The 18,843-nt window shown below is 48.3% G+C and overlaps 1 protein-coding gene across 1 annotated transcript in view; it reads right to left on the bottom strand.

Annotated features, from left to right (window-relative positions):
* DGKG (diacylglycerol kinase gamma) overlaps nt 1-18,843 on the bottom strand; it is a 124,327-nt gene that overhangs the window by 78,382 nt on the left and 27,102 nt on the right. The window contains exons 12-14 of the mRNA XM_060297510.2: nt 15,051-15,140; nt 12,810-12,970; nt 5,084-5,148 (exon numbers count right to left, since the gene is read on the bottom strand). Coding sequence (XP_060153493.2) covers nt 5,084-5,148; nt 12,810-12,970; nt 15,051-15,140 — 316 coding nt within the window. The remainder of the gene's footprint in view (nt 1-5,083; nt 5,149-12,809; nt 12,971-15,050; nt 15,141-18,843) is intronic.

Raw genomic sequence — 18,843 nt, 5'->3', positions numbered from 1 at the left:
CTTACACATTATCTCATTAAATACTTATAGCAACCGTGTAAGATTCAGGGGAGGAAGCAAAGGATTAAAGAGATTAAGTAACTTGCGCAAGGTCACATAGCTAGTGAGTGGCAGGGCCAAGTTCTGATGCCAACTTAGACTATACCCTGCTGCCTCATTCTATAAATACCTATTAAGGGCTTAGTTATTTGCAAGATGTATTGCCAGCCTCTTCAGGACTCAGGCTTCATTAGGGCTTCTGGGGAACCCCTCATCAGCTACTCCATGGGCCTGGCTCCAAGAAAGTGAACACTCCACAGCCCGCTCATTACTCAAGGGCTTTTGGGAAAGGTGGTCAGCTTCTGGTAGGAATGAAGCTCTGTTTTCGGTCCCTTTCAAGGACCTAACAGGAAATATCTTGCTTCAGCCTAAACTGCTGAGGGACATATTCAAGTGGATGGCACTCAGCAGGTTTGGAATACCACATTCCTCAAGTGCTCTGAGTTTCTGAGCAACAGTGAAAAAATTCCATAGTTAGACTTCTCTTTCTGGATACTCACTGACAGTGACATCGGAATTAGGTAGTTTATATGTATCTGTCCCATACATACAAAACGCTTCACAGAGGGTGAGTCCAGAAACTTTGTAGGGGACTGGTTCTTGGATACCTGGAAGACACTGCTGGCTCCACTGCTAATTCTGACTACCGCCTGTTTGAGGGACTGATAATCCGTCCCCCTCCTCCCCTAACTGAAACCCTCTTTCCTCCATTCTTTTACCTTTATTGCCAACTCCCCACTCTGTGAGCCCTGGCAAATGTGTCTTCATTTTTTGATCTCCTCTCTCCTTGATCAGACCAGTTCATAGCTGTGAGATCTGTACAGCCGTATGGGAACCCACACTGAGAAGGGCCCTGTGGTTGGTTTAATGCTCTGCTGTCACTGGCTTGAAATTCTTAATGATTTTTGAGCAAGGTGCCCCACACTTCACTTTGTACTGGGCCACGCAAGTCATGTAGTCAGTCGTGCTCCTTGCTGTGGACACTGAGATAGGGAGAAGAGTCTCACCGCACAAGGTAAGAGTGGTGGGATAGCTGCGGTCCCTCTCTGGAACTCAGCAGGCACCTCCACATGGAGACCATCCGTAAAAGTGGATCCAACTGATAATAGCGCCACCTTTCTCAGCCTCAATTTCTTCATCTCTAAAATGGGGACAGTAGCATTTACCCTTGCATGTCATTGCAAGCACTGGGTGGGATCATGTATCAAGTATCCACCAGAATGTTTAATATAAAATTGGTGTTTGCTTGATGCAATCCATGGAAGATAGCAAGTGCAGAGAACAGAGTTTGAACTCTAGAATTAGAAGCTAGCTTAAATCAGATCAGCCCCACTGCTTAAAAAGATGTATGACCTCGGCCGGGTGACTTGGCTTCTCCCAGCCTCAGTTCCGTTATCTGTAAAATGGGAATGTTAGTATTTACCTTGTAGGGCAGTTTGGGGATTCAAATATTCTAATGTATTTAAAATAACTAGTTTATCACCTGGCATGTAGTAGGAGCTCAAAAAATAACAGTTCTTAGTTTGGTTCCCTTACAACACAATTTCTGCACCCTAAACAATTCATTTACAAGTGATGTTAGGATACGACCATTAATAAGTGTCTTATACTATGCAGCTTCCTGTATACTCTATGACCTTCAACATGTAGCCTCTTTGTATGTGAAAATCATTTTGTAAAAAATATTTGAGGCTTATTTTTTCTTTGCTAGACTATGACTTCCTTGAAGGCAGGAACCATGTCTTAATTACCCTTGTGTCCTAGAATACCTTCTAACACATTATATAATCTCAGGTGAATTAAATCTCTCTTTTGTTTATGCCAACAATGAGATGATAAATTTCATAACATTCCTAAGTTAGCAATTAGTAATTAGCCTGTTAATGATTAGGAAGCAGAAGGAACTCAATATAGCCCTATCCCTGCCATTAAAGGTCTTCTAATACTTGACATCACACCCGGCTCATCATCCAGCATCCTTGGGCCTGGTTCTTACTCCATGAACAAAACGATTCCACAGGGAACACCAGTTGTGTGCAACCAACCACCTTCCTTGCCAACAAACAACCTATGTCGAGAGGCCACTGGGGGAAGAATTTCCTGAAACCCCAACAGTTGAGTCATAATTTGATGCCTCTTAGGACTCAAAGAGGGCTCAGAACTGTTACTTTTAACAGTTTGAGCGGTCATGGGTCCCTTCAAGAACCTTCTGATAGTTACGGACATTCTCTACAGAAAAATGTACTCAATATCTTACATACAATTCCAAGGTGTCTTCAGGCCTCCTGCAGCCCTTGTACCTAGGTTAAGAATTCTTGTTAGAATAGCCCAGAAAACCGAATGAGCAACGCAAAAGATTCAAGTTTCCTGATAAATTCTAGCCCTGACTAGTCACATGTGCTTGTTCAAAACAAAGCAAAACAAAACAGTTACAACTCCCTAGATTTAACCTCAGGGTTATCCCTGAGGGCCTAGTCCCAGGCATTAACAGTAAGGGCATCCAGCCAAGCAGTGACTACTCTTTGGAAAACCTAAGTTTAGCTGAGTAAAACTGAAACCTTGTTTGATAATATCATTTACATTTCCAAATCCCCGTATCAAGCTTTCTTCCTATCCCTTGTGGCCCTTCCTAAATTTAGCTGCTGGTGTAATGGGGTAACCATGGCAACAACCACCTGCCTATTTAAAACCATCTCCAAAGCTAAATAAGGAATCCTGGAAAAACATGGCTGCTCGCCTGCCTCTCAGTGGACAAACTGTGCATTCCTGGGTATTTTCAACATGAGCAAGCAGGCAGGGTAGAAGCAGCATGGACTCAAAAGTTCTTAACAGGAAGTGTTCTGGGACCTTGTGAAACAGGGCCTACCTCTACGCCACTACTTCTTCACTTGTTAGTAGGCACATGGATTTACATGCAAATCCCTGTGTCTGGCATCCTTAGGTGACCACATGACCTTGACCTCAACCAGGTGAAGAGTAAGATACACACATAACTGCAAAGAGTAGTCTTGTTGATGGAAACTGGGAAGTGGGGAGGAAAAGCAGTCATTCAGATCACAGTGAAACTGTTCATACTTGGGTTGAAATGAAGTTACAACTTTTTTTCTGACAGAGGTATCTTTCTAACTGTACTTAATCATGTGGATAACTGATGATTGCTCTATTTATGTCATATGTTGACCTGTCTATTGATTTTTGCAGTATGGAGAAATTCTTCCCTCCTTCTGCTTCCTTGCTCTCTACAAACTGCGGAGGTTTTGCTTCTTTCCACTAAAGGAGACCACACAACAGACCACACTGAATAGCTTGCTCTTGCCCAAGCAGGCTGTTTTCCATCACTCCTTTGGATCTTTTGGTACATTTGGTTCCTTCTCGCTGGGTTGACCTTCTCTTTCTGTCAATCTGGAAAGTAGTTACTTGTTTTCTGTGTCTTGGTTCAGGCATCTCTCTAGTTGGAAGACCCTCCACATCAAATTCCATGCCATTGCTTTATGTCACCTTGATTCATATTGTTTAACACAGATCACTCTGCAATGCTGCTTTCCAGTCTGTCTCCACACCTGCACTGTAAGCCCCCTACACATGTCTATCCAAAACACCCATACAACAGTGCCTGGTACTGTTTTCAAAAGATACATTCGTTGAATGAATGAACAGAACCCCCCATGGATTTCACAAACATTTGGCATCTTATCAAGCATGTATGCATGAGTATGCATAATGGTACCTGTGTAAAAAGAGGACCTTAAACGTCTGGAATGGATGGAAGAGAAGTATTTTTTTAAAGTGATTTTTTGGGTGTATATATTAGAGTGAAAAAGATTGTGAGAAGAGCATCAGTTGATCTGTAAGTTTGTGATTATAATAGGAGTAGGGGCTGAAAATATACGTGTTAATAGTGTTCTGTGAACTGACTTGGTGTGTGTGAGAGAAAGTACATTCGAATAAGGTTAGCTCAGCTATTAGACGCCACAGATCACTTTTCCTGAAGTCAAAGTAGCTTCATTATGTTCAGTTTCTGATCCCGAAAAAGACTTTCTGATTCTTGGTTAACCTCCCAGCCATGGGGTCCGGGGAGACGAGGAGGGATGAAAATGATGGAGGTCTGTGGGAGTGCCTGGCTTTAAATGAACGTGTGCGGGTAACACTGGACTGCTGCTTGGTGGGCTAAATAAAGTCAAGTCTCTTAGACTCAAACTGAGCCCAAATTAATACCCCCTCTCCTCCCCACCTGCCTGAGGGTGGGGTGGGATCAAGTGGTCACTTAGATAAGGTCCAACAAAAAGGAAAGAGAAAGAACGCAAATTAACCACCGAGAAGAGGACAAGGAGGAAGGGAGAAAGGTAACTGGGCAATCCCAGGGTGGCCATATGCTACCCGCCGGCAGAATGGTTTGACTTTGCAAATGATCTGGTTTTCTCTTCTGCTTGGTTTTTGGACCTCACAGCCTGCCTTCCCAGGTGCGCGGGCTGAGGCTGGGCTCGGGTGGGCTCCCCGCCTCTGCAGGGCCTCCCTCTGCTGCCCTCTGCCGGCAGGGAAGGCGGAGGCGGAGGCGCCGCCCTCTCGGCCCTCTCGGCCCTCTCGGCCCTCTCGGCCCGGGACGCGAGCCGCCACCCCCTCCTCTTTGCAACGAGGGGAAGCTGAGGCCTCTGACCCCTGCCAGCCCCTCACCCGAGGAGTCAAGGGACTGGGGCTGGGAGCAGTTGGTTTTGAGAAAGCGGCGCGCCCCACGAGGGGGATCCAGTTAGTCAAGCGCAGACCCCCACTCCCCAAAGCGGGCGCACCACGCCCTCCCTCCTGGCCCCAGGCCCTCCCTCTGCACACCACCCTCTGCGAGGGGAAAGGCCACCAGGCTGCGACAGGTTTCTGACATTGCTTTCTTCTTGGAAATGGAAGCCCTCCTTCCGGCAACGTGGCAGGAAAAGCGCTGGGCAGCCGGGCCGAGAACATTTCGGTGACAGCAGGTGGAGGCCTGGGACCGGTGGCCGCGCAGGCAGGGCAGGTGGGCAGTGCAGCCCCGGCTACACCCGCTGGGCCCTCTTACCTGCTGTTGAACTTTTCAGGGTGTTTCTCTCTCATCACGTGGAATCTGTGTGCGATGGAAGCATCCTGAAAGGCAAAGGGACAGAAAGCAGATCCCTGGTTAGTGGTCCTGACCCTGCATAATGTGGAAGGAAGGGAAGCGAGCACACTCTCTCACCGAAATCCCCCAGATCTCACAGGGGAGACCAGGGAGACCCCCACAGAGGCTGGACACCAGGTCCAAGGTTAGGGGCCAGTGACCCCCATCCTGTTATAGTCTGCAATGTTCACCCTCTACCCGCCCGAGTTCAGGGAGAGCGAAAGGGGACGCAGCTGCCCTTTGGGGGCAGGGAGCGTGTCTGGGTCTGTGAGCAGTGAGAACGCAGAAGCCCACGTGGGGCTAAGTGTGAGTGTTTGGAAATACCTCACCCTATTCACTCTTTAAAAAAACACTTTGTATTCTGGAATATTCATAAGAAGCTGCAAAAATAGTACCGAGAGTCCCTGTGTCCCTTTCACCCAGCTCCCCCCAGTGATAACATCTTACATAACTCTCTAAACCAGAAAACTGATGTTGGTAGATGCTGTTATATATTAACTCTTAATCATCCCTATCAGTAGACAGAATTGGTAGCATTGGATAACAGGCTTAGCAGATAATTAAAAATATATTTAAACTTCTGACTTCTGCCTCTTGATCACTCCATGGAAACAACTCTCCCCAAGGTCAGTTAAGAGTCTCATTATCACATTCTACGGACACTTTGCTGTCCTCCTATTAGCACATTCCTTTGCTGCACTTTGGCCACCTGCTCCTCAGAACTCAGGATAGTTCTCATGTCACCATGCTTCCGGGCTCTCCATGCTCGGAGCAGAACTTCACAGCCCTGAGCCCGTTCTGCAGCCTACACTCCATGCCACGGGCCATCTTGAGTTCTCATAGTTGTTACTAGCATGTAGCTGCTGATGTCTCCACAGTGTATCACTCTAGAACCAAACCTGAATTTCAGTCCTAAAACTGGACTCATCTTTCTTCCTCAAATTTGGTTCTCTGCCCTTGTTAATGGTCTCCTTTTCCAGCAAAAGAATGTGCTACGCCCCGCCTTCGCTGCTCAGGCCTCCCCCCAGCACATCTGGGGGGGCGCAGGTGGTGGGTTTTAGAAATAAACAGGCTAATTGAACTAGGAATGGTGGGGGGTGGTGGGGGAGGGTGGGAGGAGAGGGGGTGAGGGGATGGGAGGGTGTGGGGGAGGGTGGGAGGGGAGGGGGTGGGGGGAGTGGCGACAGAACAAGGGAGCTGATTCAGATTCGTGCAGGGAAAAAAAGATACAGAAACTCATTTACTGGACTGTGTAGCTAAAAGAAAACTCAAATTCCACACAGTGAATTTTCAGCTAGTGCATATTAATTTCTTTTCTTGATATGGAAATCCGACAAAAGAAAATTTCTGAAAAAATAATTTTTTTTTAACATCAGGAGGTGTAGCTCAGTGCAGAAGCTTATTTTGAGCATGTGCTGTGTGTGGGGAGTAAAATACAGGCTAAGGGTGGGGACAGAAAATCCAGAAGCAAGTTGGGGGCAAAGAGGAGCTTTTGTAATATTTGCACTTGGCAGAGAAGTAAACCCAGCTAGCAGGCCCTGTTGAAAGGCGGACAGGGCAAGTCAAGGATGTGGGCTTATTTTATGGTTGGCAAACACTCTTTGCTGAAACAATGTATTGGGAATTTAACATTTAAACTCTAGTTATTGATTTCTTTGTTAGTTTTTTAAGACACATCAAGAGTTGAAGTTTAGGCACCCCTGTGGACAACGGTGGGAGAGATGCAACACCCTGGGGGGGGCCTCTGTCCTCTGGGCCTATCCAGCCTGCACAGCTTCTCCAGGCAGGAGCACTTCATGCCCCCAGTTCCCTCCTCTGAGCAAGTTTCGTGAACACTCTGAATAAGATTCATGTGACATCTGTCAAATGCTTCTTTAGAATTCAAGAAAACATTCCATCTACTTGTGTTCTTTTGAAGCACTAATTTTCTTCTGTCAGGAAAGAAGAAAGAAAAGAAGAAAGCAATCACATGTTGCCTGGCACGATCTGTACTTCACTATCCCCGGCCCCCAACGCTGTTATGACTGGCTCCTGGTTTTTTAATTCCCTGGGATATGTGCACAGGCCCCTGTCCTCTGTGTAGTTCCGATTATCCTTGTTTTTTTTTTCTTTTTCATAACTAGGTTTTGCAAAGCTTCTTTTCACAAAGACCAGCCTTTACAATATTACTAGTTAAGCATGTGGTTCCTAATTTGACAATGTAATCCCGTGGCAAACACACAAAGTGGTCAGAGGGAGTTGAGCAGGTCCTTTGCTGTTCGGTTTTGAAAAGGCAATGCTGGTAAAGACTCTGACCACGGTTCTCTACCTGGGGCTGAAAAAGAGAGGCAAGATTCACCTCCCTTCTCTTCTGGGCTTCTCTGTGCCAGGCCCTGAGCTGGCTGTACGTACATTCAGTAGTGACTTCATTTAAATTTTAGAAACCAGTGCTACCATGGTTCCAACCCTTTCTTGTAATAATTCCAGCAAAATGAGACTTCTGTTCGGATGGTGGGGGTGGAGGTGGGAATTGCACCCCCATTTCTGATGGCCTCATTCTCCAGGGTCCTTTCTATGAGGTGTGGGGTGAAAAGGAGATAAAAGCAGTATGGACACATGGCTACTCTTTCCTGAACTAAAATTCCCAAGTGTAGAGTTGGACAAAAGATTCCTGTGCCCCTTCCAAATATAAGCAGTAGTCATTTGGACTCTGAGCTATTTGGATGTCTAGGCCAGTCCTGTCCAATAGAAATAAATTTAAAAAATTTTAGTAGCCACATTAAAAAAGTGAAAAGAGGGCTTCCCTGGTGGCGCAATGGTTGGGAGTGCACCTGCCGATGCAGGGGACACGGGTTTGTGCCCCAGTCTGGGAGGATCCCACATGCCGCGGAGCGGCTGGGCCCGTGAGCCATGGCCGCTGAGCCTGCGCATCCGGAGCCTGTGCTCCGCAATGGGAGAGGCCACAGCAGTGAGAGGCCCACGTACTGCAAAAAAAAAAAAAAAAAAAGTGAAAAGAAACAGATGGAATTAATTTTAATAATACATTTCAATTCACAAATATTATCACTACAACATGTAGTTAATCTAAAAATCACTGAGATATTTAATATTCATTCAGACTACATTTTTGAAATTTGATGTGTACTTTATACTTATAGCATCTCTCAACTTAGAGTAACCCCATGTCAGGTACACAATAGCCACATGTGGCTAATGGCTACCATATTGGACAATGTAGGTCTAAGTCACTTTGGCAATCTATGGAGATAAAAAAAAAAAACAGAAAGGAGACAATAAGACACATTATTTGGAATTTGGCTTGTTCTGAAAAATGACAGCAGATTGGGGAATGAAAAAGAGTGTAGACCCCTTGTCCAACACACCTCTCAGTGGGGCCCGGCCCATTGTTCAAGTACCTTCCTGGCTCTCATAGGTGACAGACAAGAACCTGAGGCTGAAGGAATTTAAAAGCTGCAGGGAAATGATGACTTTCTGACAAATTCCCTAATGGGTCTACCATTGTGGAAACTTAAAGTCTAATAAGTACAGAATGTCAGGTAGAAGATGATGTGTGGGTTAGTGTAATGACTCTGGCCTCTCCTTGGCCCCTGGGTTCCCCTAGCATCAGAAATAGATTTCATTGACTCAAGGGATTAGCTGTTTACTCCTCCCGTTAAGGCTCAGTGAAAGCAGAGCCTTTGAGGTGTTCAGAATTACACATAACACAGGAATTATTTTGCAGTCCCAAACTTCCTGTCACTGATACCTGGCCATCCTGACATTTCTGCAAATCCAAAAATAAAGAGCAGGGATGAGGAGGCCAGAGAAGTCAGAGGAAGTAGCGTCCTGAATGACTGTGTTTAAAATCTCCTGCCAGTGGGTGTTATCAGGTCTCACGGCTGAGAAGGCCAACAATCTCAGCTCTTCGTTGGTGGGGAGCTGGCGTGTCTTGTGGGTGATGGGAATGTGGTGACAGTGAGGCCCCTGTCACTCTCTCATTAGGGTAGGAGTCTGCCCTGCTTATCCCTCCATCTATTAAATGGGTTCTATTGGCACCAAGAGGAGTGAGTGAACTCATCAGGGTGAATTCTTTACCACCTAGGGACACCACGGCAGCGGTCATTGTCACCACCTTTACAAGTGCAGGGCAGCAGACATTTGATATCAGTAAGATATTCCAGGTCCTCCAAAAGAGGCGAAGACTGCAGCTCTCTTTGCCAAAGGAGTCCGACTCTAATCATCTTAAGGAAGTAAAACTGGGGGTTGGTTTACATACTACTTCTCCTCTTACAAAGTTTGGGAAGTCAAATAGGGAGCAAGAGCTTCTGCAAATGTCAGCCCCAGATTCTCTTAGGGTTACATGTTGGCTACTTGTTTTCTCAAGAATTTCCCTTTCCAGCTTTTAAAGAGTGAGCACACAAACCCTGCAAGCATTTTATTGAGACAAGGCTAAGGGTACACCAGTGAGATAAAAACAATCCTGGTTCTTCACTGCTTTGCAATAAAATATTAAACACGCACAAGCTAAAGGTATATGAAAAAAAACAGAAAGATTGTGTGAAGTTCTTCATAATTTGAAAGATGAACCTATTGGATTATTATAGGTCAGCCCAGGGCAAATAAATATCTTGACCGCTGAAAGAAATGGAGAATCTGTTCCTATGTATTTCCTTTTTTTTTTTTTTTGCCGAACCACGCAGCATGCAGGATATCTTAGTTCCCCGACCAGGGATAGAACCCGAGCCCCCTGAAGTGGAAGCGTGGAGTCTTAATCACTGGACTGCCAGGGAAGTCCCTCTATGCATTTCCTTGGTGGACAATTAGTCTGCATTCTTTCCTTTTTTTCCTCCCTCCCTCCCTCCCATCCTCCCACCCACTTCCGTCTTATTTGTAAGAATGAATTAAAACCACGCTCAGTTTTGGCTTTTGGGGTTAGGGCTTGGTTATCTAGTTGAGGGGAAGCTGTATCTTCCTTTTCGGCATGGTCATCCATTTGGTCAGCAATACCAAGTGAATGTCATTTTTTGCATATGGCGCTTGGCACAGATGGACGGGAAGGCCTTAGGAATCCTGTTTTTTCTGGCAGCCAGAGCTGGGCATGTTAAGAAAGACTTGCAGCTGAGGACTCTGAAGGCAGCCGTGGGTGTAACCTGCCATCTGGAAGCTCCCAGGCAGATCACCCAGTCTTGCGGCTCAGCTTTCACTTCTGGCCCGTGGCTTACAGGTGCTGCTTTCCCCTCCTTTCTATCTTTTCTCTCTGTCACCTACTTCAGATCTGGGTTCTGCTCCTGTGAAGAACCACTTCCTTTGACCATCCTTCTCTGTTCTAACGGGTTGTCTTCACTCACTGAGGACCTGATTGGGACTGTCTGCATCAGAATTATCTCAGGGGCTTGTTAAAAATGCAAATTCCCAGACCTTGCCCGGACCAACTGAATCAATATGAATCAGGATCTGTCACGGGGCTGGAATCTGCATTTCTGACAAAGGGTACAGGTGGGGTATAGGCGAGCCATGACGCACTAGATTTTAAGGCCCGCCTCCCCACCCAATGCTGCTGCACTCGGCAGCATGGAGATGGAGGGCTGTGCAGAGGCTGCATGGCTCAGGGTCCATAGCTAGGTGGGCACTGGAACTCGACTCTAGTGATTCCCGGCTCTATCACTCACCAGCTTGGACTGGTCTCTATCCTTCTAAGCTACAGATCCTTCTTACAAAATGTAAAAGGGCAAAGGGCTGTACCCACCAATAGGGACACTGTGCCTGGTGTGCATTAGGTACTCGGTACACGTCAGCAAGTTATCCTCTGGTTTAGGAAAAAGGACACGAGTTTCTGTCACACTGTAAAGATGGGAAGCCCGTGCTCCAGAAGTCCTCTGACCCCCCGAACACCAGACCTGTCAGTCAAGTCTGATTTGCAGAAGCTGAAGACTGCGTGAAGTGGACCCTGAGCAGGTGGTCCCAAAGGAGAGGGGCTTTTGAGCCAAGAAAAGGAGGGAGAGGTCTGCCTAGGTCACTGGGGGAGGAGCTGGAGGGTGCTAGGGAAAGACGTCTTCCCCCATGAGGGCAGGGGAGCTGGGGAGATAAACCATATCAGGACAGCAGAGACTCCTGAATATGTTTCTCGTGCAGCGCCCCCATCCTCTCAGAGCCTGATCACGGGTCCAGCAATGCCTCTCTCTTCTGTTTTAGTAATAGAAAAAGAAGGCGGCATTGGGAGTCAGAAAATGAAGGCAAATCCCTTAGTCTAATCCTCTATTTCCTCACTTACAGAGCGGAGGTAGTACTGCCCTCCAGTGTAATCATAAGAATCAAAATATCTGTGAATATGGTAAATTTTAAATCCCATAAATAAAAGGTATTATTATTATTCCTTTTCTCTTTCACGGTTCTCCTTTTAGTTTTCTTATTAAAAAACAAAACCCTTTCCTTAACCCTGCTCTTCCCTCAAGCTACCTATCATTTCTCTTTTTCTTTCCTTTTTTTAAACCACCAACATTTGCAAAAGAGTCACAGGTTATGATTGAGATGATCACACAGTCTTGGTCTGGAGGAGCTTATGTGCGTATGAAACTGGGCAGCATAATTCCCAAGACAGGGAAGCAGAGAGGAAGGAACCTGGCTTCGGAGCAAGGTACAGTGTGTGTGCACTTCCTCGCCCGGTGTCCTGAGGCTTCATCTGTAACATGCGGATGGTGGGGACAATAATACCTGCAGGACTGCTGTGAGGACTAAAGTGTAGCACCATGGAGAGCACACAGTAGGTGCTCAATAAATGCTAGTATCTTTGTTTCACCTTCCTCCCAAACCCCAGTTCTATTTATGGAAATGATCGATAACTTTTCTCCCCAGTGCTGTCCCCAACAGTTTGGGCAGCAGTGTCCACCCCATGCACTTTGGACCAGAAGCTGAGTTCAACAAAACAAACCAACTGAGCTGTGCTACATGTGATGGAAGCTAGGGGAGAAAGAGGAACGTGGTGCTGTCCTTCTACCGTCTGTGTGTCTGTGTGTGTACGTGTATGGGTGCGTGCGTGTGTACGTGCGTGTGTGTGTGTTTCAGGAGGGCTGAGACAGGCACAATAAAACAACCCCTTCACTCTAAGGCAGAGGTGAGCACAGAGGGCTGTGGGAGCACCAGGGGGAACACAGAGCTCAGCCTGAGGGGTCAGCCAGGAGGAGATGCCCCAGAGGCTTATGAGCACTTGGACTGTGGGGAGTGGGGCTGGGATGAGGGGAGAGAACAGGAGAGATGGAATTCTGAGAGCTAAGCCAGTAGAGCCAGCTTGAGACAACGTCTTCCCTGGAGGATCAGAATTTCCAACTCCGGAAGCTCACCTGAGAGTCTCCTTCTGACCTCAGCCCTTGCTTATTTCTTGGTGTCGCTTTTCTTTAACTACTTCAAATTATCCAAAGGGTAAATAGGTCTTTTGAAAAATGTGCTGTCTTTTGAATGACAGGGGCAGGAGCTTCCTCCATAATCATGGGCGGGGCTTGGTACGATAAGGATGTCCATGCCCAGGCCAGATGCAAGGAGGCCTGGACCTGAGTCAAGGCTGGGGGCAGCCGGGATAGGTAAAGAATAGGGACCCAGAGGGGACAGTGGAAAACTAGAACCCTTCCTGCCCACCCTGTCTCCCGTTCAGAAAAGCCATCCCTGGCCAACTCACCACGCCGATGGAGAAGTAGTTGTTCATGATGTTGTACGGGACCTGGTCCCCATTCTCCACCTCCTCTCTGGGGATGACTTCCAGATGCCAGCGGTCCAGCATCACCAAGGGGCTCTGCTCAATGTCCTTCAGGATTTTTGTCAGGCTGCCCCCTTCATAACCTGTGGAGCACAGCACTACATTTACCCCCAGAGCAGAAAGGCTAAGTTGTTGCTGATGCAACAGTCAGGGCAGGGAACCCCTTGGGCATCTGGGGCCAGGAGACTCCCCAGTGTGTCTGTGGGCCAGAGGCACTCGGGTTCCCTGGGCCACAGAGAAGGAGAGGACAATATGGAGTATTAGAAAGAAGCTGGGGTGATCTGGAAGCCAGAGTAACAGGGGTAGGGCTGGGTGCTGGCCAAAGATGGGCAGGCCTGTGTAGCTGAAGTGAGCCCTGGGGAATTGGTGGGCTGGATGGCTGGGAAGCTGCACATGGGAGAACTAAGGATCTGTTCCAGGACTGTGTCATGATGGAGATGGACAGCACCGTAGGCAGAATTTTAAGACGGTCCCCACATTTCCTGCCCCCGGGGTATATATACCCAGCAACCCCCCAGGACCTGTGGATAAGATGGGGTAGCCACAGTCATGATTTGGTATATTACATGGCACAGCTGACTTCAAGAAAGTGAAATTACCCTGAGTGGATCTGACCTAATCGGGTGCGTCCTCAGAAAGACTGGGCTTTCCCTTAAGAAACAGATTTGAAACTTGAGAGGGATTGGAATTAAGGGGGATTCTCTTCTGCCAGCTTTGAAGATGGAGGGATCCATCGGGCAAGGAACACGGGAGGCCTCTAGGATCTAAGAGTGGTCCCAGCTGACAACCAGCAAGGAGACAGGGACCTCAGTTCTACAACCACAAAGAACTGAATTTGGCCAACAACCTGAATGAATTTAGAAACAAATTCTTCCCCCAGAGTCTTCAGAGAGGAGCGCAGCCTGTTCAGTGCCCTGATTCTACCCTGTGAGGCCCTGAGCAGAAGACCCAGTCACGCTGTTCCAGGACTTCTGACCTACAGGACTGTGAGCTGATAAATGGATGTTTTAAGCCTCTATGTTTATAATCATTTGTTACTATTACATAGTAGCAATAGAAAATTAATGTAGCAAGTGAACTGTAAGTGAGAAGTTAGTGGGAGAGAGAATCTTTTCTTTCAAATAACACTTCCATGTTCCTGCTTACCTTTGGGGCAACCCTAAAGAGTATTTTCAAGTTGTCAGGGCTCTAGTCCGCGCCTTAGGGGATGCCTCACAAGACAGCAGTACCAACAAGGTAGCTGAGGGCCTTGATGCTATCGGGGAGCACAAGGCTGTGTGAAACGTGTGCCTCGCTATGCTGCCTAGATGCCCAGAGCGTGGGGCTACAAGTTTGCCTGTCCCCTCTTGAAAAGAGGGTCCTTCCCTAGCCCAGTGTGTGGTTGAGGACCCTGGGAGCTCTGCCCACACCTGCCAGCTTCCTTCTAGGGCTGGCTCCTGCTTGCTCTGCCCCTGCCCTCCACGCACGCACACTGACCGCTGCCGGCCTGGTCTTGGATCACGCTCGGAATTGATCCGCCACGTGGAGTCTCACCCCAATTCTGCCTGCCAGGCTGATCTGTCTGTTCCATGTGCTGACCGGAACCTCTCCACTCTCTGGAGCACGCCCAGCTCCACAGGGGCTGTTGCAGTTTGCAAGGTTCTCCTTAGCTCCTGCCCATTGCACTGTAAGCTGGCTACCATTCTGAGTTCCCCCCTTCGGTGAATTTCAAAATGAGGGCCCCTGGCCATGGGGCCCTAAGATGATCTGGACGCCCCTAGTAGCTGGCGAAGTGGCTTTTCGGTCTGCATTCTGAATCCTAATTCAGAAGATCAATAATTTGGAGAGGGGGAATTTCATGCAGAAAAATCCCTAAGTGAGCCCTACTGGGATGAACCCTGGAGGGGAGACAAAGGAGATTCTACCCTGAAGTTGACTTGTTCTACTGGGGGAGGCAGACTCGAAGCTGAGTTTCAGGCTGACAGTAAATCTAGTGAGGGGTAGACACAGGCATTGGCATGGAATGGAGGTTAAAGAAAAAGTGTGGAGTAGGGATGATCCCAGAGTTGAGTATTACTCCGTGGAATGTGATCCCTAAGAGGGAAGTTCAGACTAGCTCTGCAGAGCCTCCCTGTAGATTGGAGCACTCGTCTCCAGGGTAAGGCCTCTCCCATGCAGACTCACCCCCTCCCCAGCGGAGACAGCGGGCCAGGTCATTTCCCGTTCCAAGAGGCAGGACAGCCACGGGTGGATGCTTTGCGAAGTTGGCCTTATCTGCAACCCGTGAAGAGGAAGAGAGAACCATATGCCATGTGATTATAGAAGGCTCAAGTTGTCTAGTTATCCCTGATCTAATGCTTGAAGCCCTCCATAGCATTGTTTGAATTCTTCTCCTGATGGGGAACTCACTACTTCCTAAAGCCATCTTTTCCATCTGCAGTGTGTTAACCACTGCAAAGGAATCTTTCAAATTGAGTTAAATCTGTCTCCCTGTAACTTTCACCTGTTTATCCTCATTTCATCCTAATTCTTTCCTTTGAGGTGAAAGCATATAGCTCAAAAACATTAGTTTGCACAGTTTTAATCTTTAATGATAAGTAGCATTTACCCCATTTATCCCTCAGACAGACCCTGCAAGGTATTATCATTCTCATGGATGAAGGAATGGAGGTTCACAGAGGGAAAGTCATTCCACAGCCAGGATCCAAACCCAGATCTCTGTGCCTCCAAGTCCATGCTCCTCCTTTCTTCAGAGGCCAGGCAGGTGCATAAATAGTAAAACAGGTGGGTCTGAGATATCAGAAAATGGTGGGGCACTTGGAAAACTAAAGATGCCTCGCCTCAAGTCATTCAGGCTCAGAAGCTTAAAAATAACACTGTGTCTAAGAAGCAAAACCCCCAGGTGTTATTTGGCACCCGGGTACCAGTTTGCCACTTCCACCACCTCCCAGACCTGCAAACACACTGATTCCTAATCCTGTCTCCCATGATGGTTGTAAAGGAGCATCAGACTGAACCGTTAGAGAAAGCACATCAGAACATGTATGTTTTAATCTGGCTGTAGGTCTACAGCAGCATGTTGGCTGAGCTGGAAAAGCTGAAGGAAGCCAGACACCCACTGGGCTCCGGAGGACACCACTTACATAAACCTCAGTGCACCAGGTGCCGGGGGAGGATGTGAGGGATGTGACTGGGAAGCATGGCTGGGGGTTGAGTGGGGAGTGATGCAAGAATCAGCATCCTGCGTGAAGCTCATGCTAGGGCTGCCCCAGCAGAACAGGTGTTCATAGATGCCCCAGGTAATCGGACTCATGCCGGAAGTGGCTGAGCTTAGGCAAGACTCAGGGCTGAGACTACCACCAAGAGGGTTGAGATGGAGTAAATCACTGGACTCTCTCATTTTCTCAGAACACACAGTCCACATTTATGCCTCCCTGCCTTTGCATGTGCTCTTCCCTTTGCCTGGAAGGCCCTTGTTTGCTTAGGTCTGCCCCTTCTTCTGTGGTTCGCATCCCAGCAGATCAACCATCCTCACGGTGCTGAGGCTAGAAACATGGATGTCATTCTAGATTTTTCCTTCACACACCAATTTCTATATGCTGTCCCACATCCATTTACACATCAATTTCTATATGCTATCCCCTTAATAGCTCTCCATCCCGTGGTGATGGCTGAGTTCTGGTACGGTATGATTCCTTCCCACTGCTATTGCTGCAGCAGCCTCCTCTCTGCCTTCTCAGCCTCCAGTGTGTTCTCCACACTTCTACCCAGGCAGGAAATCCTTGAACCATGAGCCTGATCACACTAGTCCACTGCTTTCCCTTCTGCCATGGCTCCCACCACCCCTTAGCATGCAGCGAAGCCCTTCCTGGCTCTGCCTTTCTCTCTAGCCTCATCCTTCTCATGTCCTGCCTCCCACTCGACATGTCAACCTTGCTGAAGTGCTTTCAGGGCCTTAAACCACAAGCTCTCTGCTGCTCAGCACAGAGCCCTCCCTGGTTGCCCTAGTCTGGACCTGGTGCCTCTCCAGAGTGTTTCTTTAGTACCAGGGGCGATCTCGTCACACTGTCTTGTAACTGACTACTTGTTTGTTCCCCAAATGCGCTGTAACCTCCCTGGGGGATGTTCCCCAAATGTCCTGTAACCTCCCTGGGGGAACTATATCTCATTCATCATAGTATCTCCACACATATTTACTGAAGGCCAAGGTGCCGTGTTAGGTGTTCTGGCTCTAATAGCAGGCAAAAAAGCCATGGCTCCGGCTCTCATGGTACCTACAGTTGAGAGGGAGAGACAGCTATTAACAAGGTCTTCATAGAAATGATGCATAATTTCAGATTCATACTGGGAAGGAAAGGAGTGTGGTCCTGTAATGAGTTATCAGGGAAGGCTTCCCTGAGGAAGCCACACTTTGGCTGAAATCTGAAGTAGAAGCGGACCAAGCAAAGGCCAGGGGAGCAGAACACACAGGCCCTGTGGTAGAAGGGACACTGGTGCCTTCAAGGGTCTGAGAGAGGGACTGGGTGTCTGGGTCTAGAGGGAGAGGATGGCGGTAGGAAATGAGGCTGGCTGGACAGCTGCTAGACCACTTAGGGCCCTGTGGAGCATCTGAGGAGCTTTTATCTTTATCTAAGAATCCTGGGAAGCCACTGATGTGCTCTGCACACATCACAACCCCACTGACATTCAGGAATGACCACTCTGGCTGTAGCAGGACAGCACATCAGAGAGGGGACCGAAATGGGGCGGCAGAGAGCACAGAACAAGGGCTTCAGCCTCTCTCTTGAATGAATGAAAACTGTGCAGTTACTCCTTTTACCCTTGTTTTTTAATCTTTGGGCCACTAACCTGTGAAAAAGCAGATCACCTCACATGACCTTTCTGTTCTGGGCAGCGTATAGCGCCTGTGTCCTCTGCAGCTGAATTTGATAAAACTTATCAGCAAAGCCTACTTTCTCCTTCCCGATGGAGAGGGACCCGTGCGAGCAGCTCCAGGTACTGCAGCCATCCACCCCCTGCTGATCAGCTTCTCCTTCCTCGGCTCCCAGAGGACGACTCCCTCCTCCCACAAACAACTCCAGAGCCCGAGGTGACAGGAGAGCGTGGGTGGCTGCTTGGCAGGGCTGTGTCCATGGAAACCAAAGTGCCTGTGGGGGAGTAGATGTGGCAGGTGTGCGGGGTGCCGGTCCCCCTCCTCCAGGTGGTCTGCTTACGACCCCTGGGGGCCCAGGCTTCTCCACCCTGTTCAGGGTCTATCCTGGCCCATCCTTGACTCCTTCCTTTCCCTCATCTCCCACATGAAGTCTGTCAGCAAATCTTGCAGGCTCCACCTTCAAAAGATATCTGACTCCTTCTCACCACCTCCTCTGTCACTACTGTGGTCCACGGCACAGTCCCCCTCCCTGGATTACTGCAGGAGCCTCCTAACTGGTCTGCCAGCTTCCACCCTTTTCTGTTTCTGTAATCCATTGTGTCCCTGCTTTGCTTAAAACCATCCAGCATCTTGGGACCTTCCCAGTATGAAAGCCACATTCCGTATAATGTCCTACATGTCCTAGTGACTTGGCCCTGCATTATCTCTGCTTTATCCCCTGCCACTCTACCCTCACGCACTACACCCCAGGCACGCTCCGCAGCCTTCCCACTGCCTTTGGCAGCCTGGCCTGCTCCTACCTCAGGGCCTTTGTATTTGCTGTTCCTTCCACCCTCAGGTATCCGCAAGGCTCACCCTCCTCCAGGTCTCCATGCAAATGTCAACTGTTCCTCAAGGCCTTCGGAACCACCTGGTCTTAGATTGCAACCCCACTCCCTCCACCGAGCTCCCTTTCCCCCTTTTCCCCAACACACTGTATGTTTCACTTATTTCTTTGTTTATTGCCCGCCTCTTCCCTCTAGAAAGGAAACTCCGTGAGGGTAGGATATTTGTCCTCTGTTCACTGCTGCACCACCAGTGCCTTGAGGGGCGCTGGGCATCTGG

The sequence above is a fragment of the Globicephala melas genome, chromosome 4 (genome assembly GCF_963455315.2).
Source record: "Globicephala melas chromosome 4, mGloMel1.2, whole genome shotgun sequence".
NCBI lineage: Eukaryota > Metazoa > Chordata > Mammalia > Artiodactyla > Delphinidae > Globicephala > Globicephala melas.
Note: the sequence above shows the minus strand (reverse complement) of the source record. Positions and strands in the feature narration are given on the sequence as shown.